Source organism: Dermochelys coriacea, chromosome 16 (genome assembly GCF_009764565.3).
Source record: "Dermochelys coriacea isolate rDerCor1 chromosome 16, rDerCor1.pri.v4, whole genome shotgun sequence".
In the NCBI taxonomy this organism is placed as follows: domain Eukaryota; kingdom Metazoa; phylum Chordata; order Testudines; family Dermochelyidae; genus Dermochelys; species Dermochelys coriacea.
Window position 1 is genome coordinate 7,915,407 of NC_050083.1, and position 16,308 is coordinate 7,931,714.

Here is a 16,308-nt window from a genome sequence, read left to right on the forward strand (position 1 = left end):
CTTCTATCAGCAGAGGAAAATTCCACAGAGAGCCTGTAGGCTTTACTTCATGGCGGTTTAATTCACCGCCATGGGGACTTGGATTGAAACTGAACATGTCTCATAAGTACAATACTTTTTCCTGTCTCCATATAGTAATTAGTGAACATCTATCCATCTTGGACCCCCATGACAACAGTATCTGAGCACCTCACAACCCCAGGGAGGTAGGGCAAGGCTTTTATCCCCATTGTACAGATGGGGAACTGAAGCACAGATAGGCTAAGAGACAAACTGAAGGTGACACAGGATGTCTGTGGCAGAACAGCGACTTGTACTCACATCTCCCAAATCCTAGTATAACACCCTAGCTACTAGATCATGCTGCTGTCCTCTTCTCCAGAATGGCATGAATTCACATGACTCTGTTCAGGGCTAAGCCCAATGCTGGAATAGCTGGGGATGGAAAGGAATCCAGGCTGCTGATGCAATGACAGAGCTGGGTGTGTGGATCCATTGTGGGGGCAGCAGGATATGCTACAAGACAAGACTTAGGCACACGGGCAGGTGTCTGTGTGACTTGAACAATTTATGACCATGCTATGTCTGGCATTACCCAAAGCACTGAGTTCCTTGCTTTCCCACGCGCTAACAGCCACCAAACTTATTGTTTTAGAAGTCCTATCAAATAGGGTATTGCAGCCTGCAGTGCTGGGATCTTGGCATCAGTAAAGCCAGCACTTCCTATTGCTTTATTGCTGTGAATGCATATAAAACATGATCATAATTCATTAAAAACGGGCTTTATTTGCCATACCATTGTCATCCCATGCAGTGTTTTACAGCATGAATACTACAGCTGCGGCGGGAAGTTGTGGAATATTTTTACAATGTCTGTAATTCTAGCCTTCCACTTATATAGCACCGGAAAGCCAAAGCACCTCAAAAGCAGGTATGATCTATTGGGGCCACTACCTAAAACCAAGCAGCTGTTTAGCTGGTTACAGTAACACTGCAAGACACAAAGTGAAAGATTCTCTTTTATACCTGCAATTGGATGGGGAAGTTAGGGTTTATTGAAGTGAGTGCCAAAACTCCCATAGATTTCAATGGTGCAGGGAGGAAGAAGCTATATGACAGATTTGGAGAGTCTTTTTGTTCTGGACCTCTATTTTCTGTCTCATATGAAATAAGGTACCTCCAGTAGCAAAGTGCCCCCCAGACACAGAGGGGAGAGGACCAAAGCTGGGTGACTGCCAGATTTTCCATTTCGTGGGAAATTCCATGAGTTTGAAAGAAATTCAATTCGAAAATGTAAGGAAAGAAAATAAAAATTGAAATTTCCTGTGAAATTAAATTCTGAAAAAAGAAATAATCTTGGCTTGATTGAGATGTTTCCATAAAATCAAAATGTTTTGTTCCAGTTTCTACTTTAAAAAAAAAATGTTAAAAATTGAAACAAAAAGTCATTTCAAAATGGAAAATTGAAATGTTCCATCTGAAAGAGATCGAAATATTTGGAACGTTCCGTTCTGATTTTTTTAAATGAAATTTGATCCAACCGGATGTTTCTGTAACATTTCATTTTAACATGAATCAGCATTTTCCAAAGTAATAAACTTTCATCAGAAAATTTTCAGCCAGCTCTAAAGAGAGCCCCCTCTGCCCCATGCTGGTGCCCTCTGGTTAACGCCCATCCGCATGCCAGCCTCGCTGAGCTGGTCTGCTGGAGGTATATCTCACCTATCCTAAAAACAGCTGTTCTTCATTATATAGATACATAGGGCTAAATTGTGGCATTGAGGCCACGTTCCAACCCAGAACTGGGTACTTTCCAGATAGTGAGTGAGTGAATGGTACATATCGTTTGCAAACTGTTCCTTTGGGAAGAAAGGCCAGTGTACGCCATGACTATTCCATTTATATGTGAACAAAAATTACTTTTATCTAGTATGGTCTTGTGATGTTGTTCCCTCCCATGCTTCTTCTCCCAGAGAATGGACAGAATTCCTTATTATCTGTAAAGCAGACCATTTCCTGTGGTTCCTGATGGGCTTTAACCTGGTGCTTTTGTCTGGAACATGTGCAGTATATGCCCATAGGCTACCCACTGCCTGTTGACTCAAAATGAAAGCGAATAAATATATATATAAATCCAGAGGCCAAGGATTTCAGAATTGATTTTGGGTGTCAGTTTTTCAGAGGGCAGGTGATCAGCTTTTTTAAAAATCAGGCCTCTTTAAGGTTTCTTGCACTGGGCACCCAAAATGACTAGTTACTTTTGGTTCTGAGCTTTAGTTCTTTCTAGTCCTCATTTGGGGCTTGATCGGGCAACCAAATAAGCATATGTGTAATTGACTCACCTGAGCAGTGTCATTGAGGTCAATGGGTAAAATTGTTCACCGTATTAAGTATTTGCAGGATCTGTCCCTTAGTGACAGACTTCTCCCCTGATTTTTTCGTGTACAGCATTTAAAAAAAAGCACACCACAGGATGCCGAGTTCTTTATTTAGTTTTCCCAGTCATACCTCTGAGATTGCATGGGTTAGCAAAACCCTCTGGGAAGGAAAGGACAGAGAGAGGGAAATGGCAAACCATAAGGCTTATGCTGCCTTTCCACCAATGTTGCGCTTTAACTGTACTTTCTTTTGCTCTGGTTTAGCTGTACAGCTCAGCTGCATATCTGAGTTCTGGGAGGAACTGATTGGACTGGGGGAGCTGCGGGAGAAGGGGAGTTTTTAGGATAGCAGGTGTTCTGGTTCCTACTAACATGCTAGCTAACTGTGGTGTAACCTTCTCTCGATTGCTAGTCCACATGGAGGATAAGATCTGCTATTACCTGAAGGGATAACTTCTTTAGCCCACCTGGTAGTGGCTGGTGCTTTTGGTGCCAGGTTCTCTCCTTGCTGATGGTGGTAGGGCCTTGCTCTCACGGACGCATTGCTAAGAGCTGGAGAGAGCCTTTCTACTCAACCCCCTCCTTTACTTCCAGGCATAATTTTTCTTGAAATACGATGATTTGGGCTGAAACGTTTCATGTTTGGCCTCGGGCCAGAAATGAAGAGGGTTTGGAGCTAAGTGCTGCTTCAGCAGAGTCCCATTTGAGAAATTGCCAGCAGCGAGAGGAGAAGGAGGCAGAGGATGAAGAGAAGAGGCAGGGGGCAGGGACTCTAGCATCTAAAAGTCAGAGTGGGGCCGTACAGCCATGACTAAAGTGAGGTAGCCTGGACAAGGTGGGACAGAAATCCAAGCGCATGGCCAAGAAAGAAGAAAGCTGCTTAGCACAGGGCGTGAGGACAGACCCCCTGAGCCAAGCAATTGGAAAGGCTGATTCTCGGCCTCAGTAGCCAAGAGTGTTTTGGGGAAGGTTAAAATGTCACCCCCCCCAACACCTCTAGATTAACCAGCTGTGAAAGGTCAAACCTTCTAGGCTATAGTCATCGAAGTTTTCCCTGCAGTTCCCCCCGGGATAGTGCCCACACATCATACCGCTGGGCTGCTGACTCTGCCCATCCATCCATGAAAAGGTGATGCCAGGAAGAACCATATGCCCCTCCCAAGACGCCTGGTTGGGGTGGGGCACAGTTGGCAGGGAACTGCAGGGCTCTCCCAGGAACCATAATAGTGAAAGGAGCAGAAAATGGGGCCACCGCTCCCAGGAGCCAGCATCCTGCGCTGGCAGCTCGTCTGGTGCGGCTGCACCAGTACCGCCTCCAGCCAGGCTGTATAGACCTCACCCCAGACAGGAGACGCAGCTGTGTGGAAGGGCTGGGGGTGGTACAGCCACGCTGGAGGAGTTGCCGGCCTGGGGCTGCCTGGCGGCCCCACGTTCTGCTCCTTTCACCACTGCAGTTCCCAGTGCAGCAGAAGGACAGAGGCCCCACTCCCCCCCCCCCCACAGGTAATATGGAACGGGGAGAGCGTGGGACCCCTGGCCTGGGGCAGGGAGTCACACGGAGGAGTCATGTGGTGTGTGTGGGGGGGTCACACGGGGAGGTCATGTGCCCCCCTTTAGCTGGTGCCTCCTTTGTGTCCCTCCCATGAGTCACGCTGCTCTTGTGGTGCACTGGGCTTCGTTCTCCTGGCTGCAAGAGGAGCAGACAGGGGAGATCCTAGCACGCTCCACTGCTGCACCATGCAGCAGCTGCTATGCAAAGGACCATGCATGTTCATGGCTGTTTGCACTGTGGTGTGGGAGTACCTCTGCTTCTCAGCCCATGCTCTGGCCACCCTGAACGAGGCTATATGTGAGGTGTGCTTCTGGACCCGATGACCAGACTCTTTGGCTCTGAGCTCCATCCCTTCCGTGGGACTCTCCGAGACACTTGGTGGATAAGCCTCTTACTGGCAGCAGCAGGAGGGCAGTGGCTGGGAGGTGGGTCTAACAGACTTTTTGGAAAGCTGGGGAGGCACAAAGAGGGAGTGTGGCTAGAGCAGGTCAGAAAACTGCCCAGGCAGATTGGACTGGAGAGGAGACCCATCCGGTCATAGACTGGACAAGGTTATCTAGTCCGTTCTCAAGGATGGTTCTCTCAGTATGTCTCATCCAGACTCAACTAACTCGCTTCCACCTCTTCTATTGGGGGATAGGATAAAGCCCAAGAGGTCTCACTGGTGGTATATTCCCTCAGCACAAACTTGTGTGTAAAGTTATTGCCCCTTGGAGCACCCTGAACAATTCCTCTCTGTCCCCAGCCTTCATACGCCCGCTAGAGCCCATCCCTCTCAATCATCATTAAGGTCACAGTCAATAAAGAAAAATTCACGGAAACCTGTGAACTGTCCTTGACTTTTTCAGCCGGCGGTGGCTGGGAGATCTGGGATATCTCCCCACCCCCCCACACCGGTTTGGAGCTCAGGGGTTCTGCCGCTCAGGCAATGGGGGTACCCCACAGCTCCCGACTGCCACGGGCAGTGGGGGGGACCCTGCAGCTCCCAGCCACCGCGGGCTGAAGTCACAGAGGTCTCTGGACGTCGTGGATTCTGTGACTTCCGCGACCTCTGTGACAAAATCGTGGTCTTATTCATCATCCACTCACGCGCTCTCTGTATGACCGTAACAGGTGCGCAAAGGCAAGTCAGGCCATGTGGCTAAGGTAGAACCCAGAGCAACCTGGGATGGGACGTGCCTGGAAGGTCCGTTGCTGCTGACCTGCCTTAGCCCTAGAGCTTGGACTAGTGGTGGGAGCCCAGGTGAGACAGATGCTCCAAGAGTGAAAGTGGAGTGAGCCTGGCGTGTGAGGGCCTGTGTGATGTTGTTGCCTCTGGTTTCATAAGACAGACCTAAATGGGAGGTGAAATGCGATTGCCAAGGATTATAAGGGAATGGCTCAAGCTGCTTGGTTCTTGTTTCTAAAAGGGGCTCTAAATCCTTTGTTGTTTTCTTCGTGCGTTGGATTAGAAAGCTCCAGTCGAGCAGGGTGGCTGAGCAGCGCCCAGGCCTGCCTACTTGGAGGCTTTTGCTACTCGAGTGTTTGCACAGAGCAGGCCTCCAGCTGCAGGAAGATGGGTTCGAAGCCTATCTGCATGGTTTAAAAGGGAAAAGAGGGCGAGGGTAACAGGGAAATCCAGTGCCTGAAGAATAATGAAGAGTGGAAACACATCTGGCCACCTGCCCTTGAGGCCTGTGAAATCTCAGTCTCCGGAAGAGCCCCTCTTTGCCAAGCAACCACTTCCCACAATGGCAGAATTTTAGCAGCCCTTTTGGCTACTGCTGTTACCAGATTTTACTCTGTTTAGGTGAGTTCTTTCAGGTGATTAGGGCAGATTTGGGGTATATGACAGGGACACCGCCCTCCCCAGGACTGACATCAGGATAACTTCGGTTGCCCTCCTGATGTCATTATGAACTGGGCTTGAGCTTTCTGAAGGCTCTGGAATACCCAGTCTCACTTGGGACCTGCTCCAAAGCCCATTGAAGTCAATGGGCATCTTTCCATTGGTTAGAAGGGACCGCAAGGGTCATGCTGTCTAACCCCCTGCCAAGATGTAGGATTTGTTGTGACTGAACCATCCAAGGCAGCTGGCTATCCAGCCTCCTCTTGGAAACCTCCAGTGAAGGAGTTTCCACAACCTCCCTAGGTGTCTGTGCCATTGTCCTACTGTTCTTATAGTTGGGAAGTTTTTCCTGAGATTTAATCTAGATCTGCTCTTCTGTAGTTTGAACCCACTGCCGCTTGTCCTTCCCCCTGGGGCAAGAGAGAACAACATTGTTTTTATGGCAGCCTTTCAAGTGTTTGAAGAAGGACCCGATCCAAAGCTCACAGTGAACTTCTGGGCATGAAGCACAACCCATCCATTCTCACAGATCAAATCCCCACAGCTACCCTGCTCCAGCCTTTCCCCGTTCAGCCCCCACGCTAATGGAATGGACACTCCCCTCTTGCTGCCTCAGACTACAGCTGGTCAGAAAGATTCAGACAAGACACTTTTTCTGGAAGGGGGGATGAATTTGCTGATTTGTCAGAATCGAAATGTGTCCTGGAGATGGTTTGATTTCGATGCAGTTCTGATGGAGCCCAGCCTGCCAGGGAGGTTTCCATTGGACGCTGCCTGGTTTCCTGCCAGGTTACCTGCCTGGCTCCTCAGCAGCCCATCTGGCAGGCCAGGGAGCTGGCAGCTCAGCAAATCCCAATTCCCAAGCTCCAATGTGCACAGCTCCAAGGCAGTCGGGGCTTCCATGTTCCCTGGCTCTGGGTGCGGCCCATCCGGTCAAAGTCAGGGAGAACAGGGCTCTGCAGCTTAGTGGACTACCTTGGAGCTGGGCTCCTCCAGCACCCACAGTTCCAGGGCTCCATTTCCTTTATGGGAGAATTTCAAACTTTTTTGTTTCGGTCCAAATCAGAACCAAACCCGATTTTGCAATATCAAAATCCTCCATGAAATGGGATGATCTTTCTCTGCCCAGCTCTACCTGAGACTGCAAAGCTGCTCTTTGAATGGGGTGGTGGTGGGGGGGGACAGTGGTGTCTCTCTATTACAATAGTCCCCTATCCCTTTCCTCTCTCTCCTGCTGTCTCGGTCAGGCTGCTTGTCCTGCTGACTAGGCATGTCCCTCAGCAGCATCTTTGTGTTCCCACAGTTTCAGAATAAATGACACTAGCGCTATCCCCAGGAAAGGGCTACTCATCGGTCCCTTGGGCAGGATGGATGCAGATGCCCAGAGTGTGCGAACGGCCCCGATACAAGCTGCCCCTGGAATTGCCGAGCGCCATCTCTTACCCTTGTGACTGACCCAGGCCCAGCAGTTAGAGGTCACAGCCTGGTTCAGAAGTGGTGGTAGCTCAGATGGTGTAAGAAAGTCTCCAGTAGGGAATTCACCCCGTCTTCCAGCCCTTCCGCTTGTCATTCATACAGACCCACCCACTGACAAGCAAATGCCTTCCCCTTAGACACCACCTCTGGGTGGGGAGCACTTTAGAGGCAGTATCAGCCACTGACTAGAACACTGGAGTAGGACTCAGGAGACCTGGGTTCTATTCCCAACTCTGATACTAGCCCACTGGATGACCTTGGGCAAGTCCACGTCCATGCCTCAGTTTCCCCACCTGCAAATTGGGGATAATGGTACTGACCTCTTCTGTGAAGTGCTTTGAGATCTGTAGATGAAAAAGCTGGGTATTATTGTTATTATTCCCTGCATGCAAGCAGAGTATTGATCAGTAATCACAGTGCAGACCAACCTGGCGCTGTTGCAGCCAAGGAGGATGAAGCTAGGGGAGTAACGGGGCCAGAGCCCAGGACCCTCGGAAAGCTGGTGTGAACTAACATCCACCTTTTCTGTTCCTTTTGCAGAGATCATGCATGACGTCATCAGGAAGGTGAAGAAGAAGGGCGAGTGGAAGGTGAGTGGGGGACTACAGAGAGAGGTGGAAGGGAGCAGGCAGCAATATGGAGGAAGGGGTGCGCTTTGAAGCAGCCTGGGAGTTGCTGGCCCAGTGCAGGGCAATGTGGCACGCTGGAGGGATGCTAAAATTGCCAAACATGATGAGTAACGTATAGCACCAGCCCTGCTGGGGATTCTGCTCCGGCTCTGTGCATCCCTCCTTTCAGTACTGGCCAGGGGGCTGCGCTGCAGTCAGTTTGACAGATGAGGATGGGGAGTCCAAAAGAAAATGGCTGAGGAAAAGAATGACCCCTCTCCTGCCCCATTTGCCAAACAAAGGGCAGGACTAGCAGAGGGTGCTGCAGGGCATGGCAGTGGGCCATTGGCAGAGGTCTGTGGCAACCCAGAGCTGGTGGTTAGAGCTCTAGGGGAAGCTGCATGGCGGCACTGAGATGCACTGGCAGAGCGGCATGGCAGAGGCCTGCGTGTGGGCCCCTTCTCTATGCCAGGCTCAGTCAGGGTCACTTTACTGTCCGAAGCGCCAAATTACACCAGGTGCATCCTAACGCCTGATCCCTCCATGGCTCAATCGCTGTGTTCCTGCTCACTCAGTCTCTCTCCCGCTCCAGGTGCTGGTGGTGGATCAGCTCAGCATGCGCATGCTCTCTTCCTGCTGTAAAATGACCGACATCATGACAGAGGGGATAACAAGTGAGTCCCATGCCCCCTGACACTCCCTTTTTGCTCCTTAGATTCCAGCTTCACCACCAAAGTTGGCTGGCACTGGGAGGCAGGTGATCAGGAGGAGTTGGGAGACCAGCATCTTCCCATGACAGCTTGTCTCACTCCATCCATTGCTCCCATTTTATTCTGAATCAGCTGCAGTACTTCAATCTGTCCGTCTCTCCCGGACAGGGCTTTGCCACTGGGCCTCACCAGGACCTAACGTCTCTCTCTTAGCCCCAGTCACACTGAAAATGTTCCCATACAGCTAGTGAGTTTTGAGCTTCATTTCTTCCCCAGATGGCCACTATGCCCCTGAATAGATACACTGGGCTGACTGTGCCAGTGTGACCCCTTAAACCCAGGAGGCAAATGGACTGTGAGTCTCTCTTCCACTGAGCTATTGTTACTAAGGATATTTGTATGGCAATATTGCCATCATTCCCACAGGGAGCTGCAGTATTCCGTGGTAACCCATTCGGTTGTATGTCAAAATCTCAATGTTTGTGGTGAGATTTTTCACACACTTCCCTGAATGACTCACCCGGCTGGGATAGCACGAGGAGCTTGACTCTTGGTGGTATTTCAGTCCCTGGTTGCTGGAAATACCACACATAGCCTGACATCATTGTATTTCAGCCCAGTAAATAGCTCTCAGTGGAATTTAAAAAGCCAGCAGAAAAAAATGTAAAATACAGAAATGGAGCCATTCAATTGACTGGCGTTTGACCAAAGGATGCTGTTTTTTATGGCATTTGCCCCAACACACAGCCCTATTGCAACGTGACTAACATTGGATCTGGGGCCTGATTTTCCTCTCCCAGCAAGTTTACACCAGGGGTAACTCCACTGACTTCAGCCTGGGTTGCTCCTACTTTACACCAGGGCAAGTGAAAGCAGAACCAGAACTTCAGAGTGCGGGTGATGGCAAGAAGCTGTAGAAGCAAGGGGGACTCCCAGTAAAACAAAGATCCTGTCATGGGAATGCCCCCAGAATAGCGACCAGAGAAGGGTCAGTACGTTCTGAACAGCACAGATTGTAAGCCAGTTGGTGCAGAGACTGCCCCTTCATTCTGTGCATGTACAGTGCCTAGCGCAAAGAGGCTCTGACCTCTAGCAGAGGCTTCTAGGCGGGAGGGCAATGGAAATAATAATTGATAATAATGAAAGGCCAAATCCAATAGTCCTTACTGGGCCCATTGAGGCTAATGGAAATTTTGTCCAAGAAAGGACGAAGTAAGTTATGACCTTCAAGGTATACTGATAGATCCACCAGAGTTCCTGGGATGTGGGGTGGGAAGCTCCAGATTGGGGAGTTAGGTTTTTTGGGTGGCTGCAAAAGTCTTTCAAGCAGATTCTTTCTGATATGTTGTGACGTCTGACCATGGCTTGTTTTGATCTTGACAGAGTCATAGAAATGTAGGGTTGGAAGGGACCTTGAGAAGTCATCTAGTCCGGCCTCCTGTGCTAAGGCAGGACCCAGTAAACCTAGACCATCCCTGACAGGTGTTTGTCCAGCCTGTTCTTAAAACCCTCCAATGGTGGGGATTCTACAACCTCCTTTGGAAGCCTGTTCCTGAGCATAACTATCATTATCGTTAGAAAGGTTTTCCTAATATCTAACCTAAATCTCTCTTGCTGCAGATTAAGCCCATTACTGCTTGTCCTACCTTCACTTACAGGGCCTGATTCTCCTCTTGCACCACACTAGCTCCATCAGCATGCAACTCCAGATTTACACCAGCATGAGTGGGAGGAGAATTGGAACCAGGTAGCAGTTGCCAGCTGCAATATATATCGGTCCTTGTAAATCCTCAGCTGGCATAAATTGCCACAGTTCTATTGAAGTCAATGGAGCTATGACAACCTACAATAGCCTAGGTTCTACCCCCAAGAACAGCAGGTTGTGGTCCAACATTTGTTCAAACGGCACCAGGCCCTGAAGCTTCAGTGGTTCTTCGGAGGTTTGGGCTGGTACTATTTCCTGCCTCATGATTTTATTTTTAATACAAAAAAATTGGATTTCATCGCTAAATAGTCCCCAGATCCAGATCCTGATTTCCCTTGGGCTTCTGCCAGTGCTGAGGGTCATTTAATCGCAGGGGGCTGGAAGGATTGGGGTAGCTCACATGGGAAAAGGAACTTCTGCAGCTCAGCAATGCAGGAGGGTCTATGGAAGAGGTTGTTTTGCAATGGACCATGTGGCTCAGGGGACAGGTAGCCAGATATAGAACTTTACCGTGCCACCAGAAACGGTCTTGCTGATTGAGAGTGTGTGAATTAATGCACAACTGCTCGTCCACTTAAAACATATTCCCGTGTGAAACATGGACCTGTTATCTACAGCACATTAAATAGCTTGACAGTTTCCATTTGTGACACCTGTGACAATTGCTGGACATCAAGAGGCCAGGCCAGGTGTCCAACATGTAAGTCTGGTTTGGGCAATATCGAGGCTCATCTGATTTGCACCCTACTGAGATGAACTGGTCATGTAATCTGCATGTCTGGGACCCATCTATCAAAACAAATTCTATATTTTGAATTAAGATCTGGCAACATTATGCATTTTGTGGAGGTCAGATGAAACACTTCAAAGATACTCTAAACAAAATTTGCACAAGAGGAACATTTCTTACTTGAACTTCGAGCAGCTGGTGACAAACCCCAATGCATGGTGCCACACTGTAAGAGTGGTTGGCCACAACTTCAAGAAGAATCATCTTGAACAGCTGGAAGCCCTGTACCACATACACAAACAAAGTGCAGGCCAATCAACACAACCAGTTGATCTTCCCTGGATAAGGATGAGGTTCCTTGGGGGAAGCTGGTACATCTGCCTCTGGCACAGTCTTGTGCATGAACGGAAGATTCCATTCTCCAGAGCATCTTTCACAAGCATTAAGATTCAAGGGCAATAGTAATAAATACATTTTAAAGGATGGAAAGAGCTATCACAAAAAAAGCAACCCTTAAAATAAAAGGGTTCTCCAGGACAGGTCCCAAACCCTACAGTATCCCAGCTGTGATGCTCTGAGTGGTTCCTGTACATCCTGCATTCAACAGTTGTGCTTTAAGAGGAGTGGCTGTCTTGCAGAATGGAGCAATAAGCACCATCGCCTCTGGAGTTTACTGTCCCTTTGATCCTCCCCTTGGGGGCGCCGTAGGAGCAAGCTAATGGCTGGGAACCTTTGTTATTTGGGTGTTGGAAGGTTGGTGGAATCACAGCTCTTCTGTCATTGGGACTTGCCATGTTGGTTAGATATGACCAAAAGCCAATTATTAGATAAGAGACTCCAGGTCACAACGGTATAGATCTATACACAATATCTAGCTATGTACAATGAAAATAGGCAGCCTATCTCCTGTCACCTGCTGTACCAATCCCCTGTGCGTTGATTGTGTTTCTTGTGCAGTTGTGGAAGACATCAACAAGCGCCGAGAGCCGCTCCCAACTTTGGAGGCCGTGTACCTCATTACCCCATCTGATAAGGTGAAACTCCAGCATGAGAGTGTCTTGTACCAGTGTCTGGTGAAAGCTAATCATGTTTGGTTGTAGCATCTGTGCCAAATGGGGTATTTGTCAGTGCCAGGACAAGAATGGATGGCAGTGCCCTATAAGGCACTTACAGGTATCAGCAATGATCCTTAGAGCTGTGCAGAGGAAGGACATTTGCTTTCACAAAAGATTTCAGGATTTTTTTGTTTTTTTTGGTTTTTTTCATTCCAATTTGGAACAAAGCCCCAAAATATCACAATGCTCCGCGAAAGAAAATTCTGAAAAAAAAAGTGGTTTTGGATTGATGGAAACATTTCATTTCAACAAACTCATGTAGTACAATACAAACTAAAAAAAAACAACCCTCAAACCAAAAAGTGGTTCCATAATGAAAACCCGAAATATTTCATTCTGAAAATGTCAAAATGGGACGATTCAACATTTTTGGAATTTTTTCCCCATAGTTTTTCTTCAAAACTGAAAATGTGATGAAATCAACATGATTTGGTGAAGCGTTTTAATTGGGGTGGGAAATGATTCCATCTGCATTTTCCCATCCAGCTCTAATGATCATCTTATAATCAAAATCATGCTGTACCAAGTGAGTTGCTGTGGGTCAGTTTAACGTCATTTGGGGGAGGATCTGAAGCCTTTCTGGCTAATATTAGAATAGAATATCACAGGCCTGGAAGGGACCTCAAGAGATCATCTAGCCCAACCCCCTGCTCAAAGCAGGACCAATCCCCAATTTTTGCCCCATATCCCTAAATGGCCCCCTCAAGGATTGAACTCCCAACCCTGGGTTTAGCAGGCCAATGCTCAAACCACTGAGCTATCACATTGTCGTACATGAATATATTTTTCACTAATAAGAGACAACTAGCAAAATTACAAGCATGTCCTATGGTAAAAGAGCTCTGCTCATGGTAGGTGGGTGAACCACTCAGCTGTGCCTTGCCCATGTCAGCTGGAACACCAGAGTCCTGAGCTTTATCCCAGCAGAATCCTGTCTGTGCACATGGAAATTCCCAATCCTATCACACCAATTGTCCTTCTAATCCAATTTCTGTATCTTATTACACACATAAATGTTAAATCCTTTATTTGAAACTTACGATGCTGTTTGCTTCAGTAATAGCAGTGCAGCAGAGTAAGGTAGGACTGCACTGGTAGGACTCCAGTCATGGGAGCTTGCACATAGCAGGGGGCAACCCAGGCCAGTTAGACTTCGAGCAGTGCCCAGCCGGAAACTGAGCACCGTGAGTTTTCTAACAGCAGTGCTGTTGGACTTCAGCAGTGCGCAATTTATCACAGCAGTGCCCAGCCAGGGTGTCGAGCCGTGTGAGCTTCCTCTCAGATGCCTACTAGTGAGAACCACTCCTCCCCTCCCCTTGTGTCTGTAAAGTGGCAAGGTCTGGGGTGGAGATTTTCAAAGCCAGCCAGGGGATTTAGCCATACAACTGCCATCAGAATGAATTAATCTCAACCTAGATCCTTTATTTTAACGCTGCCCCAAAGTTCCTTGGCACTTCAGCTCCTGAATGCATTGGACTGAAATTTACAATTGAGATGGTGTAAATATCTGTCTCCTAAGCTAATGGGTCAGAGCTAGCTGATGATTCCCTAGCATGGCATGCATTGTGATTATTGAGACCAGCCAATGCACCATCTGGGTTAAGTGTCTAATGATGCTAATCCTGATTTGTGGTGTCCAGCCTCACGTGGGCTTTTTTTTCTTCTTTTTTTCCTGTAGTCTGTCCATTCACTCATCAGTGACTTCAAGGATCCCCCAACTGCCAAGTACAGGGCTGCCCATGTCTTCTTCACTGACTGTAAGTACGCTGCCTCCATCCCTCTCCCTGCATCTCTGATGTCTTGTAGTCTGGGCTCCTACCACACTGTTACTTCCATAATGCAAAGGAGATGCAAGATCCTGGCAGGAAACAAGCAAGATTTGCATGTAGGAGATTTGCAGCAACCTTTGCCTGAGATTTGTAAAATGCCTCGAAGAAATCCTAGAAATCAAAGCTGGGAAAAGCTCTGTACATGAATCTAACTCACCCCTCATCCAGCACAAGATTTTTCTCTCTCATATATGTGCAAATACTGTGACTAGTCTAAGCTAAATGACTCATGCAATGGAGCTTTCACCAGTTCCCGCAGGAAACAATTGCACTCTCTAATTAGGCCTTATTGTTAGGAAATCTTTCCTATGTTCAGCCTTCTCCCATATTCATCTCCTTGCTCTTATCCCCTCTCAGGGCAGGGGTTGCTGGAAGGGGATATTTCTTCCAAGAGCCCTCTTCTAGCTGTTCAGTGTACCAGGGGCTAAATGTACTCCAGATATATAACTCTACTGAAGTCAGTGGAGTTACACCAGTGATAATTTAAGTTCCAAGAGCCTGATTCTCTGTCTGTTACCCCACAACTACATTAGTGGGACTCCCTTGACTTCACTGGAGTCACATTTGTGTAAAACTGGTGTAACAGAATGGTGCCTCATGTCCCACATGCTTAATGGCACTGCTGCATTTTTGCACGAAACACTGTGGGTCATATTCTGCTCTGTTATACTGATGTAGATCTGGAGCAGCCCCCCCTGATGTCAGTACCATTACTCTGACCGGGGATGTCATTTTTTTGCACAGTTTCAGAAGAGAAGCTGGCGGGGGGCATGGGTGAGTGGATCGCTGCAGAAGTTGTCCCCAGAGGCAAAGAGAACCCAGGTTGGAGCTAATGCAGGGAACAGGAGACAGGTTTACAAAGGAGACTTTGAAGACCATGTGAGATTATCACCCAGTGAATAATTTCGTAGCTGGGAAATTTCAAACTGAGCAAACAGCATTAGGTAAAATGGTCTCAAACCAGGGTGCTCTGTTGGTTTGGTGAGTGACTTTGGAATGGGTAGGAAAAGTTGAAAAGACTTCCTCTGCCCCCTGCAGTATACCCAGCCACCTGCTCCCCAGAACAACCTCCCAAGGCATCAGCACTTCAGGCCTGATCCAAAGCCCACTGAAGTCAATGGAAAGATTCCCATTGCTTCAGTGGAGTTTGGATCATTTCTTTTATTTGCTGCTGGTATTAACCTAAGAGAGAGCATTGATTCCTTAAATAATGGGAATTCCTCCTCCCAACAGGTCATTCTAAGGATCCAGAGAAGGATGTTTCACTTCCCCTCTCCTCTTCAAATAACTGCTTTCCCATCTCTCCTCTCATCCTCTTTCCCTTCTCTGGGGTCTATCAAGGCAGGCCCTGTGGTTTAGCTTAGTTCTGAGAAGTTCTGTTCCTCAGGGCCAGCTTGATAATTGACAGGGCCCCGAGGAAGGGTGCAGCCCCTAGCTGGCAGAGATTTGCTGCCCCTCCAGTCTGTTGTCTGTTTGGATTGCAAGTTCTTTGAAGAAGGGGCTGTCGCTCACTCTGTGTTTGTACTGCACCTACCACAACAGGGCCCTGATCTCGACTGGGGCTTCCAGGCTCTACTGGGAGAACAATAGCCTAGCAGCACAAGTACAGACCAAAGAGGCAGGAGATCAGCAGTCCCTCTCCAGCTCTTGCTGTGCAATGATGGGCAAATCACGACACCTCTCAGAGCCTATTTGCTTATCTGCAATACAGGGCTAATGCTACTGATCTCTTGGCCATTCTCTTTGCCATGGCATCTTTGCACTTCACAGGGAGGCCGAATTCACTAACAATGTGCATAAAGTGCTTTGTGATCCTGGGGTGGAAAGTGCTAGAGAAGCAGCGCCCGCTGAGCATGAGCTTGGTTCCTCACTGGTCTGGGGGTCCCCAAGGAAACAGTTGTATTGCTGGTCCTTGGGACAATAAGCACCAGCCTAAAGAGTGTTTTATGGGCACTAGAATGAGGCCATCCACCCCTCTCTGCATTTATCAGGGTCTTTCTCAGGATGGATTTGATACTTGTGTGGGTGGTTTTGACCTTTCTTTTGGCCTTTGGGCATGAGGCACCCAAGGATTTAAAACCGCTGCTGAATGTTCTGGTTCTCCTTCTCTTCCCAGCCTGCCCCGATGCCCTGTTTAACGAACTGGTGAAATCTCGTGCGGCCAAAGTCATCAAGACCCTGACAGAAATCAACATAGCCTTCCTTCCCTACGAGTCCCAGGTGAGTCCGGGGCGGGGTAAAAGAGCAGAGATCAGCCTAGCACACCTTCTCTAGGAGACCCCGAATAGCATGGGAGGGTTGGAAAGGAAAAAGCCTCATGTTCCCTGCAGGAGGAGAGTTTATGGAACAGCCTGAAATGAGAGATTAAATTATTAAC

General features: G+C 48.3%; 1 protein-coding gene across 3 annotated transcripts in view; it reads left to right on the plus strand.

The window, feature by feature from the left end:
• STXBP1 (syntaxin binding protein 1) overlaps positions 1-16,308 on the plus strand; it is a 68,623-nt gene that overhangs the window by 22,003 nt on the left and 30,312 nt on the right. For 2 of the 3 annotated variants that reach the window (XM_038374865.2, XM_038374864.2), the window contains exons 2-6: positions 7,775-7,824; positions 8,435-8,516; positions 11,945-12,021; positions 13,781-13,859; positions 16,048-16,151. In XM_038374865.2, the coding sequence (XP_038230793.1) occupies positions 7,775-7,824; positions 8,435-8,516; positions 11,945-12,021; positions 13,781-13,859; positions 16,048-16,151 (392 nt within the window). Of the gene's footprint in view, positions 1-7,250; positions 7,256-7,774; positions 7,825-8,417; positions 8,517-11,944; positions 12,022-13,780; positions 13,860-16,047; positions 16,152-16,308 lie in introns of those variants that run through there. The other variant, XM_043498971.1, reaches the window with a different exon arrangement.